Source organism: Apodemus sylvaticus, chromosome 19 (assembly GCF_947179515.1).
Source record: "Apodemus sylvaticus chromosome 19, mApoSyl1.1, whole genome shotgun sequence".
NCBI classification, from domain to species: Eukaryota; Metazoa; Chordata; class Mammalia; order Rodentia; family Muridae; genus Apodemus; species Apodemus sylvaticus.
Window position 1 is genome coordinate 54,880,419 of NC_067490.1, and position 19,284 is coordinate 54,899,702.

The window sequence follows — 19,284 nt, forward strand, 5'->3', positions numbered from 1 at the left end:
ATGTCATTAATTAACAGTGTGGGACTGTCTTTTATACACAGAAGCTGGATGACTTCTAATAACTCTGACTGATTTTAGCATCGAAAACATCGACAAGAGCCCTGCCCTCCCTATTTGTTGTGCAACAAGGATGTGGTTTGCTGAGCAGGCCTGTGCAAAAAGGTCAAAGCCACATTTTTCCTTGTATGAGTAAGTCACATCCATCTCTCAAGAACAATTGGATCTTAAATAATGGAAGACCGTTAGGAGGTTTGAGATGAATAGGATTATGTTCTAACTTCCAGGTGACTGCATCTGCAGGAGGGGTTTGAGAGGTTGGGAGGCTAAAATAAAGGAAAAGGGGGGGAGGGAAAGTCGTGTAGAGGAAGAACATGCCCTATAGGCCAATTAATGCACACCACCGAATAATGTAAACAACCCAGAGGTTTCCAAAAGGATGCAGTGTCTATTTTGGTTCATTATCTGTGATAGTTGATTTGCTCTACTAGCGACATGCCAGAATCCTTGTGGTATCTTTTTTTTTTTTTTAATTGGATATTTTACGTTATGTATTTAAATTTCAAATGTTATCCCCTTTCCTAATTCCCCCCCTAGAAATTTTGTATCCCACCCCAGCTCCTCTTTTTATGAGGGTGTGTGCCCCCACACACCCACTCCTGCCTCCTTGCCCTGTCATTCTCCAACACTGGGGCATTGAGCTTTCAATGGGACCAAGGGCTGCTTCTCCCATTGATGCCCAAGGCCTTCCTCTGCTACATATAATGCCAGAGCCACCCTTAATATGGTAATGGTCTTGTGGGGGACATTTCCATTAGTGATTTTACTCAGTTAATGAAATACTTTAATTTCATAATGAAATTGTGTCTTTTTACAGGAATTTACAGAGTACAATCTGAACCCCATTGGACTTCACTTAAAATATTCTCTTCTTTTCAGGTTAATTGATATTCTTAACATCTTCTTAGTACATTTTAAAGCTACTCTGAAGTCCGATGTTTCTATGCTGTCATATGCAACACTGCCCCTGTGCTTCACACTCTGCTAAAACTCCCTCATTTCTCTTTTCAAATAAGTGACTTTTATTGCATTAGAAATCTATGATTTCCCAAATCCCAACAGAGGCATTTTAACATTTAGGTGATATCTTTGATTCTGTTGCTCAAAAATAAAAATAAAAACACCATGATCAAGAAAAATATTTGAGAAAAGTCTTTATTTCTTATGTGCCTTGGTCACAGAATATTGAATGTGGCCAAGGCATGAAATTGCATGCAAGCACTCCACAAAATCATGTGGAATAATGAGGTATATTGGCTTAATGTCCATGTTGTCTGCAGTCCTCTTGCTTATAACTTCAAAAATAACTCGCCTAGAGTGAGTACCATACACCGTCACTACCGTCACCTTATATTAATCTTTTATTAAGTACATGGCTTACACACAAAACCACAGGTCAACATTATGGTAGCCATTCCTCAATTGAGATTCCTCATTCTCAATTTTGTCAGGTTTGTGTACTTATTTATGAACCCATTTTCCACCAAACTTTGTTCATTGGTATCAAGCAGAATAGTACTGACCTATATTTAAGTTCTTATTTGTTTATTCCTTAAAAATTTTCTGTGATTGAGTACTACATTTGTTAAGACAAAGAAAAAAATATGTTGAGTATCATCTAATATTTTCCTACTATGAAAGTTTCAATGAAGCAATTTGTCTTTGCACTTCTGTACAAAATTTGAATCTGGTCTAACTAAAATAACATAACACTTTGGGACAAAGATACAGCCTAGCAACCCTGCAGTAGAAGCCAAGATGGAGAAGACCTCCACAACCACTATCATCTTCCCCCTGGCGCTATGGTAGACAGGGAGGAAGGTGATCCAGACACTGCAGAACACCAGCATGCTGAAAGTTAGGAACTTGGCTTCATTAAATCTGTCAGGAAGGTTCCTAGCCAGGAAAGCCACAGTGAAGCTTCCCACAGCCAAGGAACCCAAGTATCCTAGAACAACATGGAAGGCAATGACTGAGCCTTTGTTGCAAATAATGACAATCTTTCCATATTCAGATTGCATATCACTGTCAATAAAGGGAGGAGATGTTACCAACCAGATTCCACAGAGAACAACTTGGATTAGGGTACAAATGGGAATGACCAAGTTAGGTGCCCCTGATGTCAGCATCCCTCTCATTCTTCTCCCTGGAGTAGTAAGCTTGAAAGCCATGACCACAGTTATAGTTTTGGCCAAAACTGTAGAAACAGCCACTGTGAACAATAGTCCAAATGTGGTCTGCTGCAGGATGCAGGTGGCCTGGTTGGGATGTCCAATGAAGAGTAATGAACAGAGAAAACAGAACATTAGAGAGATGAGCAGGATGTAGCTGAGAATACAGTTATTGGCCTTCACAATTGGAGTATCCTTGTACTTCACAAAAGTGACGAGTACTAGAATTGTGATGGCCGAGAAGGAGAGAGACATGAAGACTAGAGCTATCCCCAGTGGATCTTCATAAGCCAAAAAGGACACAGTTCTTTGGAGGCAGTGAGTTTGCTGCAAGTTGGCATACATATCATCTGGGCACCTCACACACTGTTCCATATCTGCTAGAGAAAACCAATTATTCCTTACTACATATCATAATTATGTAGCTAATAATTATATATTTGTATTATTCAGAGAATATATCAATAAATATTTTGGTTTTGAGCATCTAATCCATTTCTTACGTCTGTAGGTACAATTTACTTAACATTGTTCTCTCTTTACCTATGTTTTGTGGTGAAATAAAGCACCATGATAAGAATGGATTGGAAAAATTATGCATTAAACAAAAAAGAAAGATAATTTGATAAATGATAATATGGATAATCTCAGTTTTTTAAATTTCTCAAACTATAAATTCACTATTCACTGACAAGATAAGTGTGCAGATACAGTTACTGATGTCAGTTGATGAAATGCTTTATGGACTTTGTTTGCATTTTGGGTTGTGCCATTTGTCTGTATCTCCACATAGGAACCAGAACATACAATTCGTGATGCAAGTACTGTTTGCCTAAAGGAATGTTTTCATTCTTGATGCTCTGCGCCTCATATAAATATTCAAGTCCCTCTCATTTTGGTATAATCCCTTTATTGACAAGTATTCATTCCAAGCTATATGGCATGAAGGTAATGAATATTCACTTTCATCCCTCTTTCCTTAGGTTGGGGGTGATTTGTGATCCGCACAATGCCATCTCTTCTTTTGTGAAATCTTCACTTTTGTTCTAATTGTTTTACAGAAAAATCTTAATCCTTGAAGCCATCTTTCAATTTTTTGTTTGATTTGTTTTGCTTTTTCATGACAAGGTTTCTCTGTACAGCTCTGGCTATCCTGAAACTCACTCTGAAGACCAAACTACCCTCCAACTCAGAAATCCACCTGCCTCTGCCTTCTAAGTCCTGAGATTAAAGGCACATGCCACGACTGCCCCGCAATCATCTAAGTTCTTAAGCATCTAGTCTTTGTGAGGGACAAAGCTGGGTAATGGAGGGAAATATTATGGATTGATCATGATGTCAAGTATCTTTGTATTAAAAAAATAAAAAAAAATGTATTCCTAGATTATGCTTAAAGTTTTTCTTTAAAAATTGGTACACATGTAAGTAGTCAAGTTTCTTCATTTTTCCTTGGTCTCTAATACCAATCAGCCCTTATCATTTTGAAAAAACTATGGTTATTCATTCTCATCCTCGTGTGCCACGGTCTCTTTTTCTTTGATAGAAAACAACAATAATAGCAGCAATACCTTCATTTTGGTATTGAAAAATGATTAAGAGATGAAAATGTGCTTAACAAAGTACAATAAAAAGAGACGAAAATAAATGTCCATAGTTTTCCAAACTGGTAAAGGCAGAATTGGTGTTGGAGCTCAGGTATTTTTTTTATATATTCTTTACTTATATTTGAAATGATTTAAGAAAAGAAATGTATTCTGAGATCATGCCTAACGTCTGTCTTTAAAAACTGTACACATGTATGTCCTCCTAAATGTTTTCTGTATAGTATAAAACCAGTAACTAACATATTGTGAGAAAAAAGTATTGTTTGTAGAAGATACAGCAGGTTATTTCTAGGTCCAACAGAAGTTGACATTATGTAACTGATTACATTCTGAAACATATTAAGACTTTAGTTTCCCTTTGGGCCATATCATATTTCTAGTTTGTAAAGAGAAGGTATTCAAGTTCCCCAATTTTTGGTTCTGCATGCAAGCATGTACCTGTTTCATTGGAAACCTCATTTTCTGGGCACTGAACACAATCAAAGCAGCAGTCTGCTGTTTCTTGCTGATGAATTTTCCTAAATCCAGCAGTGCATGGCACACTACACATGGAGGAGGGAACCTGAGAGAATATATAAATATTATCTTATATGTGTTTGAGTGTGTGTGTCTCTCTCTGTCTGTGTATGTGTGTGTGTGTGTGTGTGTGTGTAGTTCATCTATACATCATGTGTATAATGACCCATAGATTGATATATGACACATTAACAGATATGGCTATAAATATTCCTCTGTTAACCAGTATTTCTTAACAATTTCAGGCACATTATCATTTTGTATATCCCTGCAGTATGTTGAATGTCACACAATATTTTGTACATCATGTAATATTATGTATGTAACTTTCAGGTTTTATCAAGTTAAAACTTTTTTTGTCCTAAACTCATAAATCCAAAGTGAATCCTTATGTGACATCAGTATTTTTTTTTCTCATGAGTTGTAAAGGAAAAAAATCAGAATACCAAAGTGTATGGAGAAAAATGGTAGAGTATATCAAGAAAGATTTGTTTGATGAATGTGAACAAAATATGTTATATAACTCCTTTGTCAAATGTCAAGTGACCATAGGTGTGTGGGTTCATTTTTGGGTCTTCAATTCTATTCCATTGATCTACCTGCCTGTCACTGTACCAATACCATGCAGTTTTTAACACTAATGCTCTGATTGAGTTCAGGGATACTGATTCCCACAGAAGTTCTCTTATGGTTGAGAATAGTTTTAACTTTTCTGGTTTTTTTGTTGTTATTCCAGATGAATTTGAGGATTGATCTTTATAACTCTATGAAGAATTGAATTGGGATTTTGATGGGGATTGGATTGATTCAGTATATTGTTTTTGGAAAGATGGCCATTTTTACTATATTAATTTTGCCAATCCAAGAGCGTGGAAGAGTTTTCCAACTTCTGAGGTCTTCTTCGATTTCTTTCTTCAGAGACTTGAAGTTCCTGTCATTCAGATCTTTCACTTGTTTGGTTAGAAACACACCAATATACTTTATATTGTTTGTGGCTATTGTGAAGGGTGTCATTTCCCTAATTTCTTTCTCAGCCAATTTATCCTTTGAGTACAGGAAGGCTAGTGATTTACTTTAATTTTATTTACGGCCACGTTTCTGAAGTTGTTTATCAGCTTTTTGAGTTCTCTTGTGGCATTTTGAGTGGCTTAAGTATACTATCATATCATCTGCCAATAGTGATAATTTGATGTCTTTCCAATTTGTATCTCTTTGACCTCCTTTTGTTTTCTAATTGATCTAACTAGGCCTTCAAGTACTATATTGAGTAAATATGGAGAGAGAGGGCAACCTTGTCTAGTCGCTGATTTTAGTGGGATTGCTTCAAGATTTTCTCCATTTAGTTTGATGTAGGCTACTAGTTTGCTGTATATTGCTTTTATTATATTTGGGTATGGGCCTTGAATTCCTGTCCTTTCCAAGACTTTTAACATGAAAGGATGCTGAATTTTGTCACATGATTTTTCAACATGTAATGAAATGATCATGTGGTTTTTTTCTTTGAATTTGTTTATGTAGTGGATTACAATTATGGGTTTCCATAGATTTAACTATCCCTACATCCCTGGGTTGAAGCCCACTTTATCATGGTGAATGATTATTTTGATGTGTTCTTGTAAGCAGTTGGCAAGAATTTCATTAAGTATTTTTGCATCGATGTTCATAAGGGAAATTTGTGTAAAGTTCCCCTTCTTTGTTGTATCTTTGTGTGGTTTTTGTATTAGCGAAATTGTGGCTTCATAGAACAAGTTGGGTAGTGTTACTTCTGTTTCTATGTAAATAAAAATATATCTAAATACAAATATGTTATATAAGACTCTCCTAAAATTAATGAAGTTTAAAACAAAACCTTGAATATTCTATCCCTTCCCCCCTTTCCCCTGCTTTTATGAGATGGCTGCCTCATCACACTAACATTCCTCTATACTGAATCATTGAGCCCCCATAGGACCAAGGGGCTCCCTTCCCACTGATACCAGATAAGGCAATCCCTCACAGAAGAGGGGACACCAGGAAGTAGAATAACATGTGAAATGTAAGTGAATAAAATAACCAATAAATATATAAATAAAAAAGGAAACCTTGACTCTGGTGAAAGATTTCTGTTAATGAATACATGCTATACTTAATTAGGCTATAAATATATTCTCACAGAATAAGAAAAATCCATGCTATACATATAGTTATAAAATTTTCATTAATAAATATATTCCTGTAGCGTGGTAAATAGGCATATGGTTGCAACTTAACATGGAATTCAGAGGACTTTGATCTCTATGACGAGAATTACATGGAGTTCAGAGATACCAGATTTTGATGGTTGTAACTGAGCATCATCTTTTGTAAGAGTAGCAGTTGGTCTTAACTCCAGCGAAATTATTACAGTGCCTCATATTTTAAAATATAGATATCTTGAGAACAACTAAAATTTGTGATATACTCACTAAAGTTCCTCCTGTTGCCCACTCTATATCTTCAGGTATGTAAAGTTGTTGTATCTGTGGGAAGCAAGGAAAATAGCTTCCTATTTTCACTTTTAATCCAAAGCCTTGTGGAAAATTCCAAATGATGAAAATGTCATACTCTGCACACGGATTTTCCCTATGACTCATGTTCACCAGTTCTCCGACAGGGTTAGTAAATACCCTGGTCTTCAGCAAGGAAGACATCTAAATGAAATGCAACATTAGATGCTTACATATGCATACCATTAAAGAGAAAGCAAAATTGAGAATTTCCCCTAAAATCTTCATGACTATCATAAAAGACAGTTGCATTGAAGTAATTCCATGTAGTAAAATACAAAGTACCTCATGGATAACTGAAAACTCATATACTTCATATTAATGTTCAATGGTAAATTGTGCTAGGAAAAATGATTAGCATATAACAAGTATCATGGTGTTTGTGAATGTTTGTCGGCATGTGCTCATGTTTATCAAAATACATTTTTAAAAGTTTAGCAATGTGTGTGCAAATGAAGGGATATTCTGAATGTGAAAATAAAGAATGCCATTGATCTTTCATGCATAAACAGCATATATGAGATAAACAGAAACTTAGTAAAATGTACAGTCTTTATCATTTGTGCTTTTGTAATTCATTGTTAATTTAACTGAGTAACATTAGTTGCAGAGCATGTACTGATTCTTGAGAAATTACTCTTTAGAAAAATTTTCTAGTCTAGTCATCACTTGAGGCTTTTATTATCAAACAGTTGGGTCCTATTTTAACCTTTGAACTCATCTGGTGAAATGTAGGGACATGTTTTCACAGAACTCACTGATATAAAAAATACTGTTTAATATTAAATGTTTTCCTTGTGCATGATACTCATCCATGTACAAGATTAATTGGGGAGTTGTCAGTATAGACATATTTTCACTGAGATAATAATCTCTATCAAATGTGCATGTGTTTCTCTGGGTCCATTTGAAAGACATATTGTTATATCTAAGCATAATGAAATGTAAGAAACTTGACCTGCTCACAGTCAGTAAATATTCCTATGTATCCTGCTGGTATGTGATACTCTAGTTGTTGAAGAATGAGTTCATGGTAGGTGTGGGCCACAGCATACACAGCATTATACAAATTGTAACCTTCCTCACTCAGGGCCATGTCATATTTGTGCAGTGCTGTCCATTCCAATGTGTTGTCGAATGTAAAATGTTCCGTTTTATTTCTGTTCTTAGAAATTGAACAATTAAAATAATTCCACCCCAATATAGACTCAGAAATGTTTATTGGGTATTTGTATGTGTCCACAGTTTGCATAAAATTCCTAAATTTAGTCATCTCACCTCCTTGGTGTGCAAAAATGACAGTTCCATGGAAGAAATCAAGGCTGAATTCCTTTTTAATTGTGATGACATCCCATTGTGAAGTTGTGACCCAGATTCTCTGAGCACCTAAATATCCCCATCTTCTAAAGCTTACTTCTAAAGTAGAGTTCATTTCACCATAAATGATAACAATCTTTGCTGAAGATGTCATAATTTGTTTATCATATATCATGGCCTTTGTCATGTATGTCTGCATGGTTTCTGGGATCACATTCACAAAAGCTAAACAGATCCCATACCTTTGCATTTCTTTTCTTAAATCTGAGAGAAATTGAATGCCCTGGTCATCATCTGAGATGACCAGTCCTATCCAAGTCCATCTGAAATGAAGCATCAAGGAGACCATACCATTGGACAAATGTGTGTCCTTGGTGGCTATCTGGTGGATATAGGGAAACTGCTCATGGTCACATAGGTTAGGATTAAATGGTCCAAAGAAAACCTAAAGAATGTAGAAGAGAGGAAGAAAGATGCACATGCAAAAAATGATTGTTAAGATGTTTGAACTTATAAACAAGTAATGTGAATCACCTTTTCAAACTCCTACTAATGTTACTACAAATATACTTTAAATATCATGTATTATTCCTATTAGATTCTAGACTATTCATGATAAGTTTGAATTTCTAGTGCACAGTTTTTCCTGTTTGCCTAATACATCTATGATCTGATTATTTAATTCATACAAATGAATTAAATATATATGAATTAAATAATTCATCACACTTAATATGTATATCACTATATACATATACATACTATGTGTGTTTGTGAGAGAGAGAGAGAGAGAGAGAGAGAGAGAGAGAGAGAGAGAGAGAGAGTATTTAGCAGTGTACTCAAAAATACATGCTGTTAAAGTGTTCTTGTAGGCATCTGTAAATGGAATTTAAATTTAAATTATTTAGGGTCACACTCTCTTACCTCTGGTGTCCTAGTGTGAACTGTCAGTTTAGAGGATGTTTTCCATGATGGTCCTGTAAGCTCGATGTGACAAATTAGATTTTTTCCACAGATATAATTAATAAAATACCCACTATTGTTTTGTTGTGCATATGTTCTATCCAGAACCCCCAATGTATCTTGACACAGATCAGGAGCAGTGGAGAATTTCAAAGACATGTTTGGTAAAAGATAAGGATTCCTATTGATCTCATCAGTAGCAAAAAACATTACCAGAAAAAACTCATATCTTCTTGATGGTATTCTAAAACAAGGCATAGTGATTATTAAAGGAAATGTTTGAAACCTAAAATTTCAACTGCATTAAAGTTTGCTCTAAGGGAATTGCCAAATTTCTAACTAAATGTCTTAAAATAAGCCTTATAAGTTAGAGATCTTTAGAGTTGAATAAAATTTAAAAATTCATAGACATAGTAAACTACAATACGCTAAATTTTGTATTTCTGAATATGAATAAGGAATTTGTTGTATCACTCAGTGCCATCCTTGAACTAGAGTACAGTCCTATAGAATAAGACTAGTGTAATGATCTGGGAGTTGTAATTTGACAGATATATTAGGAATTAGGAATAGTAAAAGAACAAAAAATATTAAAAACCCATCCATTAAGAAATATATTGGTACCTTCTGAAAAATTGACTGTGTAATCAAATACAAAGCAAACCAGAATAGATACAAGGACATGGAATTCATCTCATGTTTTCTATGGAACTACAATGGACTACAGCTGGTATTCAATAACAACAAAAACAACAGAAAGCCCACTTACACATGGAAACTAAACAGCTTTTTCCTCAATAATAAGTTGGACAGAGAAGAAATAAATAAATTAAAGACTTTTTAGAATTCAATGTGAATAAAGGCAGAATATATCCAAATTGTGGAACATAGTGAAAGCAGTGCAAATAGGAAAACTCACAACTCTGAGTACCTCCATGAAGAAAGTGAAGAGGTCATACAGTATCAGCTTAACAGTTAATTTGAAAACTCTAGAACAAAAACAAGCAAATACACCCAAGAGAAGTAGAAGACAGGAAATCATCAAATTTATTGCTAAAATCAACCAAATAGAAACAAAAAGAACTATACAAAGAATCAACAATACCAGGATCTGGTTCTTTGAAAAAATCAACCAGAGAGATAAACCCTTAGTCAGGCTAACCAGAGGGCACAGAGAAAGTATCCAAATTAACAAAATAATGAATGAAAAGGGAGACATAAAAACAGAAACTCTGGAAATTAAAAAAAATTAGATCCATGATTCACCTTTTGAGTCTGGGTTACCTCACTGAGTATGATATTCTCTAGCTCCATCCATTTGCCTAAGAATTTCATGAATTCGTTGTTTCTAATGGCTGAATAGTACTCCATTGTGTAGATATACCACATTTTTTGCATCCACTCTTCTGTTGAGGGATACCTGGGTTCTTTCCAACATCTGGCAATTATAAATAGGGCTGCTATGAACATAGTAGAACATGTATCCTTATTACATGGTGGGGAGTCTTCTGGGTATATGCCCAGGAGTGGTATAGCAGGATCTTCTGGAAGTGAGGTGCCCAGTTTTCGGAGGAACCGCCAGACTGATTTCCAGAGTGGTTGTACCAATTTGCAACCCCACCAGCAGTGGAGGAGTGTTCCTCTTTCTCCACACCCTCTCCAACACCTGCTGTCTCCTGAATTTTTAATCTTAGCCATTCTGACTGGTGTAAGATGAAATCTTAGTGTTGTTTTGATTTGCATTTCCCTAATGACTAATGAAGTTGAGCATTTTTTAAGATGCTTCTCCGCCATCCGAAGTTCTTCAGGTGAGAATTCTTTGTTTAACTCTGTACCCCATTTTTTAATAGGGTTGTTTGGTTTTCTGGAGTCTAACTTCTTGAGTTCTTTATATATATTGGATATTAGCCCTCTATCTGATGTAGGATTGGTCATGGTATGCACTCACTAATAAGTGGATATTAACCTAGAAAACTGGAATACCCAAAACATAATCCACACATCAAATGAGGTACAAGAAGAAAGGAGGAGTGGCCCCTGGTTCTGGAAAGACTCAGTGAAACAGTATTCAGCAAAACCAGAACGGGGAAGTGGGAAGGGGTGGATGGGAGGACAGGGGAAGAGAAGGGGGCTTACGGGACTTTCGGGGAGTGGGGGGGGCTAGAAAAGGGGAAATCATTTGAAATGTAAATAAATTATATCGAATAAAAAAAATTAAAAAAAAACTGGAAAAAAAATTAGATCCTACTACAATCAGCTATATTCAAGAAAAATGTAAATCTTTGGAGAAATAGATAATTATCCAGACAGACACCAGGTACCAAAATTAAATCAGGAACAAATAAATTGTCTAAAGAGTCACATAGCCTCCAAGGGAATAAAAGCAGTCATTAGAAACCTTCCAATTAAACCAAAACAAACCAAAACAAACCAAACCAAAACGAACAAAAAACAAACAAATAAATAAACAAAACCAGGGAAGCCAGATGGTTTTAGTGCAGAATTCTATCAGACCTTCAAAGAATATCTAATACCAATAGTCCTCAAACTCTTCTATGAAATAGAAATAGAAGGAAAACTAACAAATTCTTTCTATGCAGCCACAGTTACACTCATACCTAAACTGCAAAAAGAACCAATTAATCAATTTCCTTTATGAATATCTACATAAAATAACACAATAAAATTTTCACAAACCAATTCTAAGACATTTAAAAGGTAAGGTTATCCAACATGAACAAGGAGGCTTCATCCCACGGATGCAGGGATGGTTCAATATATGGAAATCCATCAATGTAAACAACTACTTAAAGAAACTCAAAGGAAAAAAACCCACGTGAGCATGCTGAAAAAGCATTTGACAAAATTCAGCACTCCTTCATGTTAAACGTCTTGGAAAGTTCAGGAATTCAAAGCCCATATTGAAACATAGTAAAAGCAATATTCAGCAAACCAGTTGCCAACATCAAACTAAATGGAGAGAAACTTGAAGGAATCCCACTGAAATTAAGGACTAGATAGGGCTGTCAACTCTCTCCTTAACCTTTTCAGTATAGTACTGAAGTCCTTGCAACAGCAATTAGAAAACAAAAGAAAGTCAATGGGATACAAATTGGAAAGAAAGAAATAAAATATAACTATTTGAAGAGGATATGATAGTACACTTTAGTGACCTCAAAAATTTCACCAGAGAACTCCTAAAGCTGATAACAACTTCAGTGAAGTGTATGAATATAAAATTAATTCAAATAAATCAGCAGCCTTCCTATACTCAAAAGATAAACAGATTGAGAAAGAAATTAGGAGAACGACACCTTTCACAATAGTCACAAACAATATAAAGTGTCTTGGTGTGACTATACAAACAAGTGAACTATCTATATGACAGGAACTTCAAGTCTCTGAAGAAAGAATTCGAAGAAACTTCAGAAGATGGAAAGATCTCCTATGTTTATGGATTGGCAGGATTAATATAGTAAAAATGGCCATCTTGCCAAACGCAATCTCCATATTCAATGTAATCACCATCAAATTCCCAACTCAATTCTTCATAGAGTTATAAAGAAAAATTTGCAAATTAATTTGGAGTACCAAAAAAACCCAGGATAATGCAAACTGTTCTCAATAGCAAAATAACTTCTGGGTGAATCAACATCCCTGACCTCAGGCTGCATTAGAGGGTAATAATGATAAAAACTGCATGGTATTGGTACAGTGATGGGAAGGTAGATAATTAGAAAAGAATTGAAGATCCTAAAATGAACCCACCGGCCGATGGTGACTTGATTTTTGACAAAGGAGCTAAAAAATCATCCAGTGGAAAAAAGATAGCATTTTCAACAAATGGGGCTGGTTCAACTTGCGGTCAGCATGTAGATGAATGTATACGTATCTCCCTGTACAAAGTTCAAGATCAAGTGGATCAAGGACTTCCACATAAAAGCTGATACACTGAAATTAACAGAAGACTAAGAAAGTTGGGAAGAGCCTTGAATGCATAAGCACAGGGGAATTTTTCCTGACTAGAACACCAATAGCTTATGCTCTAAGATCAACAATCAACAGATGGGACCTCAGAAAATTACAAAGCTACTATAATGGAAAGAATACTGTCAATAGGACAAAACAGCACCCATCAGATTTGGAGATCTATAACAATCCTCCATCTGATATGGCTCTAATATCCAATATATACAAAGAACTCAATAAGTTCTACTGCAGAGAATCAAATGACCCTATGAAAAATGGGGTTCAGTTCTAAGCAATGAATTCTCAACTGACGAAGAACAAATGGCTGAAAAGTGCATAACGAAATGCTTAACATTCTTAGTAGGGAATGCAAATCCAAAAAACCCTGTGATTCCACCGCACACCAATCAGAATGACTTAGATGAAAACCTCAGGAGAGAGCAGGTGCTGGGGAGTATGTGGAGAAAGAGAAACACTTCTCCATTGCTGGTAGGATTGAAAGATGGAACACCCACTCTGAATATCAGTTTGGTGTTTCCTCAGAAAACTGGACATAGCATTACCTGAGGACCCAGCGATACTACTCCTGGGTATATACATAGAAGATACCCCAACATGTAGTAACGACACATGCTTCACTATGTTCACAGTGCCCTTATTTATAGTAGCCAGAAGCAGGAAATAATACAGATGTCCTTCAACAAATGAATGGATACAGAAAATGTGGTATACGTACACTATGGAATACTACTCAGCTAATAAAAACAATGCCTTCATGAAATTCTTAGGCCAATGGATGGAACTAGAAAATGGTTGAATAGTACTCCATTGTGTATATATACCACAATTTCTGTATCCATTCCTCTGTTGAAGGACATATGGGCTCTTTCCAACTTCTGAATGGAAAGAACCCAGGTGTCCCTCAACAGAGGAATGGATACAGAAAATGTGAATCATTTACACAATGGAATACTACTCAACTATTAAAAACAAGGAATTCATGAAATCCACAGCCAAATGGAAGGGACTAGAAAACATCATCCTGAGTGAGGTAAAACAATCTCAAAAGAACACACAATATATGTATTCATCGATAAGTGGATATTAGATCAAATATTAGGAATACCCAAGATACAATTCATAGACCACATGAACATCAAGATAAAACAAGACCAAAGTGTGGATACTATGGTTCTCCTTAGAAATGGGTACAAAATATCCTCAGAAGGAAATACAGACACAAAATGTGGAGCAGAGACTGAAGGAAAAAAAATTCAGAGACTTTAACACTTGTGGATCCATCCCATATACAGTCACCAAACCCAGGCACTTAATGTGGATGCAAAGAAGTACGTGCTGACAGGAACCTGACATAGCTGTCTCCTGAGAGGCTCTTCTAGTGCCTGAAAATAAAGAGGGGATGCTCTCAGTCATCCATTTGACTGAGAACAAGTTCCCTAATGGAGGAGTTAGAGATAGGAATGAAGGAGCTGCAGGGGTTTGCAGTCTCATAGGAAGAACAACAATATGAACCAGCCAGATCCCCCAGAGTTCCAGGGACTAAAGAACCATAGAGTAATCAAAGAAGGACACATGGCTCCAGCTTCATATGGAGCAGAGGATGGCCATGTAGAGCATCAATAGGAGAAGAGGCTGTTGATCCTGTGAAGGCTTGATACCCCAGTGTAATGTTAAAATGCAGAGATCAGTGCAGATGGATGGAAAACACCCTCATAAAACAGGGGGAGGACAGATGAGATCGGAAGTTTCAGAGAGGTGACAGGAAAATTAACATTTGCAATGTAAATGAAGAAAATGTCCAATGAAAGAAAAGAAAAAATATGTTAAAACGCCCTTATGTGATAACACCTTGCATGGTGTGAGAGTATTCAAAATGAATTATATTCCTGTGTATATTGCCTAACAATCAGTTTATTTAAAAATGACTATCTGTGTTACAAGGAGAGAAATTATTTTATGAGTAAGAATATTTTACAAATTTTAAACTAAAAATAAATGTTTTAAATTTTAAACATTAAGAAATTGCTTATTTAATGGACAGTGAAAAAAGGTAGATATTTTCATTTTTGTAGAACATTATTTTAATATTTTTTTAAAAATTAATATTTCTAAAGCAGAATTATTAATTTCAGGTATATTTCAATTATTTATCCATTTCAAAATATACAAAAATTATATAATATACCACATACTCCCATTATTATCCTTTGGGCTCTTTGTACACCAAATTAATGTTAACTTTTCATTTGTTGTTACTGTCTCAACTTTGTAAAAATATATTAGATTTCTCTTAACACCTCAGTCTTCCTAATTTTTTAAGATCCTTTAAGTAAAATATGAGCATAGAGATCTTCTCTCAATAAGATATTTGTTCATCTGCCACAACACAGTTGGCAGTTAATTTGCTACTATTAGCTACTATCTCTTATCAGCAGTAAACAAACAAAACATGCTCTTGCTGAAATTTGCATTTTTCAATATAGTGTTTGAAGCTAAGTTTTTCTTTCTAAAACTGAAAAGTGTATTGAAACAGTTTATGTAGTTATAATTTTACACCTTATTATGGCTTACAATTTGACACCAATGAAAATTTCCACTATTTTTCTAATGAATTGTGGGAAAATGCAGAATACATCAGAAATGAGGTTCATACTAACCTAACACAGAAGAATAATAATGTTAAGCAACCATCAGTATCAATGTGTACAGTGTACTGTGACTTCCAGTTGCAAAACATATTTCCTAAATCCCAAAGACATGAAAATTGAATAAGAGATGGGATGAGAGTCAGAGACAGAAAAGCACAGGAAAACCTGACTCATGAAAGAAAGAAGTCGCAAACACATTGATTAGCTAAAAGGTAACTTATTTCAACACTCCTTCCCTCATGATCTGGATGTATAAAAGGTAACATCTCATGCTCAGTATCTCAGACCTATGTAGTCCCATTGAAAACAGCTTCTAATCCACAAAATGTACATTTATTCTCATAGATTTTTCTCTAATGCTGTATGTATTCAATACTTAATAGAAATATTGATACTGTTAATAAGCCTAATCTATGCCTGGGCATTTGTATAATTGGAGAGGAATTTTATTCAGGTAACAGATTATGAACCCTGGCAGACTTTTTCCACATTCATTATCAAAACCAGCATTGAAGAAGGGGCTCAGTTAAAGACTACTTTATATAGCAAAGTATATGTATATTAACAAGTATATATGTAATCATGTCTAGTAGACCAAAACGCACAGAGATATTTCTATGAATGAATGTAAGTATAACTGTTGGTGAGCAGAATTATATAACCTTTTTATGAAGTCATTTAGATGCATGCTTATAAAGAAATCATTTGCAGACAATTGAATATAGGCAGTGATGTTGTCTCTTGATATTGAGCTCTTACCAAAGGTGCGAATTGTGAATGTAAGGCAGATGAAGAGACAACTTTCAACATATGATATCAAAAAAGACTCAACAGAGAGAATCCAGACTCACTTTCCAGCATTGTGAACTGGAACCCAATGTATAAAAGCTAATCTAAACTGTGATAGATTTGTCAGTATTAAAATAGTGATTGATGTAATAATTGATTTTCTCTGATTCCTAAAGTTACACAAGGAGGAACACGACAGAACCCCACAGTTTGTGTATGCAACTAAATATTTCTAATTAATGATATTAACACAGAAAATAATGTTAGTGACTCACCTATAATCAATAATTTCATTGTAAAAATTCTCTTCAATAGGTTCTTCCATTGTCCAAAGGAAAAAACCACAATCATTTCGTAAATCTCCACTGTTATCTTCACTATTCTTTATCCTCCAGAAGCAAATGGGTTCAGTCAAACAGCACAAGATGAGAGAAAATGTCAGGAGCAAAAATGAAATAGAGAAAGCACATAGCTTCTTCATGTCTGCTAGGCTCTCCAAAGGAACAGTTTGTAATACGTTTCTTATGCAGACAAACATCACACAGACACTTACAACAAAGTGCCTATTTTAAAGCTACTGGAGTCTGGATAGCCACTTAACTATAATCACTGTTCCTTTCCAGTCATCCTACATCATTCTCCCTGGATACATTGAGAAAATTCTGGCCTCAAGCTCTACATCTGAGGTCTGAAACTTTTGATCAAAACATTTATGAAAACATGTTTTGGAGATCATGTTTTCCATCCTCAGGTTCCATGATTTCATTTATATTTCTAAAAACATGTTTTGGAGATCATTTTCTCAATCCTCAGGTGTCATGATTTAATTTGTTTGCATGGCATAATTCCCAAGGTCAATTTTCTTTTGGGCAACTTGGAACAGAATATGTTTCAATAGCCATATGGAAACAAACAGTGGATTTCAACAGAACTTCCATAGACAAGAGTTTTGAAGGTCATAAAAGTTCAATATCATTCATACTTTTAGAAGAATCATGGGACAATATGTCGTCCATTGTCTAGTGTAGGGAAGCACAGTCTCACGAGACATTGAGACAGGAGTTGAACATTCTCTCTGTTGTTTACATACTATTGAAAGCTAGTCATGTTTACAAAATATCTTCAAACTTATTGTGATTCTTGTCATGTGGAGAATATGTAATTATGCAAAATTCAAAATGCCTCGATTATAAAGATTCAACACCTATCCTGTTCAATATTAGTACCTGTGCAGACATTCACTGAGATATTATGCTGATCTTTTGCCTGATAATCCGACCTTGGCAGTCAGTGGCATTTGATGAAACACTGTTCGTTGATGATTGAGAATAATTTCAAACTTTTTACTCAAAGTAATGTAATAATTTAGGTGTCATCTATGAGAGAGAATTTTATTGCTACTACTGATATATAAATTATTTTCTTTCATTCATGGCTAAGTTGGTATTTGGTTTGAAACAGTGCTGGCTTCAATTAAATTGCAACAACACAGATGTATGTTTGTTATGTTATTTTTTTTAACTTGGTTAGAATACAACGAGTGACACAGATAGAGCATTGAATTTGATTTGTAATTTTTTGAATTACCTTATGTTTTCCCCATAATATCCACACTGGGTGCAGGGGACTCTTTTTTTCTTCTTTTTAAAATGGATTCATGAATACATTTTTTACAGTCCAGTTTTTATCCCCCTCAAGTTACACCCTCTGACTTTTCCATATTCCACACCTCTCTCGTGACAACCCATTGCTAAGATGTCCCCAACCAACTACCATCCAAACAGACCCACACAGTGGGGTCCCCAAGCCGCTTGATGATTAGGCACATCTTCTGTGACTGTCTTCAGACCCAGAAGTCCTCTGCTGTATAGTATTGGGGGCCACATATCAGTTGGTGTAGGCTGGCTGGTTGGTGGCTCAGTTTATGAGTAATCACAGGGATTCAGGTTAATTGAGTCTGCTGGTCTTCCTATGGGTCGCCCTTCTCCTCAGCTTCTTCCTGCTTTCCCCTAATTCAACCACAAGGGTCATGTGCTTCTGTCCATTGGATGGGTGAAATATCTGCTTCTGACACTTTCTGATGCTTGCTAGGCCTTCCAGAGTGCAGTCATGATAGGCCCCTCTTTGTACCACCATAGACTCAGTAATAGTGTCAGGCTTTGGGGCCTCCCTCTGAGCTGGATCTCAGTTTGTGCCTATAACTGGACCTTCCCATCCTCAGGCACCTCTCCACTTTTGCTCCTTCTGTTCTTTCAAACAGGTACCTTTGTGGGTCAGAGTTACTGACTATTGGATGTCAACCCCATCCCTCCACTTGATGCCCTGCCATTTTACTGTAGGTGGATTCTACAAGTTCTCTCTCCTTTCAGTAGGACATTTTATCTAAGTGTCTTTCAACTCCCAGGTCCCTGGTATATTCCAGAGGGCTGCCCCACCTCCTACTTCCTGAGGTTGCTTCTTTTGACTCATTCTGCTGACCCTCAGAACTTCAGTCCTGTTCCCCTCATTACCTGATCAGATTATCCCTCTTCCCCTCCCTATTTCATTCTCACACAAAGCCCTCCTGACTCCTGTGATTGATTTCTTCTCCTTCCCTAGTGTGACTGGGCCCTTTGGCTTGTTAGCCTCCTTGAGTTATGTATCCTGGGAATTTTGTACTTTTTGCCTAATATCTACATTTTTGTGAGCACATAGCATGCATATG

The 19,284-nt window shown here is 35.8% G+C and overlaps 1 protein-coding gene across 4 annotated transcripts; it reads right to left on the reverse strand.

Moving 5' to 3' along the window:
• Nucleotides 1-1,700: 1,700 nt before the first annotated feature.
• On the reverse strand, nt 1,701-17,061 carry LOC127669511 (vomeronasal type-2 receptor 116-like). 4 transcript variants are annotated; one of them, XM_052163531.1, is made up of 6 exons: nt 16,856-17,061; nt 9,115-9,397; nt 7,832-8,635; nt 6,793-7,017; nt 4,271-4,394; nt 1,701-2,605 (listed from the first exon to the last, which is right to left on the reverse strand). In XM_052163531.1, the coding sequence occupies exons 1-6, from the start codon at nt 17,059-17,061 to the stop codon at nt 1,701-1,703; spliced, it is 2,547 nt and encodes an 848-aa protein (XP_052019491.1). The 4 variants fall into 4 exon arrangements, with proteins under 4 accessions (XP_052019491.1, XP_052019490.1, XP_052019493.1 ...); XM_052163530.1 differs by having other exon boundaries at nt 1,701-2,608; XM_052163533.1 differs by lacking the exon at nt 6,793-7,017.
• Between the last annotated feature and the right edge of the window lie 2,223 nt (nt 17,062-19,284).

What these genes read in the sequence shown, in the direction of transcription:
- LOC127669511 (XM_052163530.1), bottom strand. Translation starts at nt 17,061, where the DNA reads ATGAAGAAGCTATGTGCTTTCTCTATTTCATTTTTGCTCCTGACATTT. An exon ending in TTCACACTAGGACACCAGAG is followed by an intron (nt 8,636 to 9,114) that starts GTAAGAGAGTGT and finishes TACATTCTTTAG; the next exon opens with GTTTTCTTTGGACCATTTAA. An exon ending in TGAGGTTTCCAATGAAACAG is followed by an intron (nt 2,609 to 4,270) that starts GTACATGCTTGC and finishes GGTTTTCTCTAG; the next exon opens with CAGATATGGAACAGTGTGTG.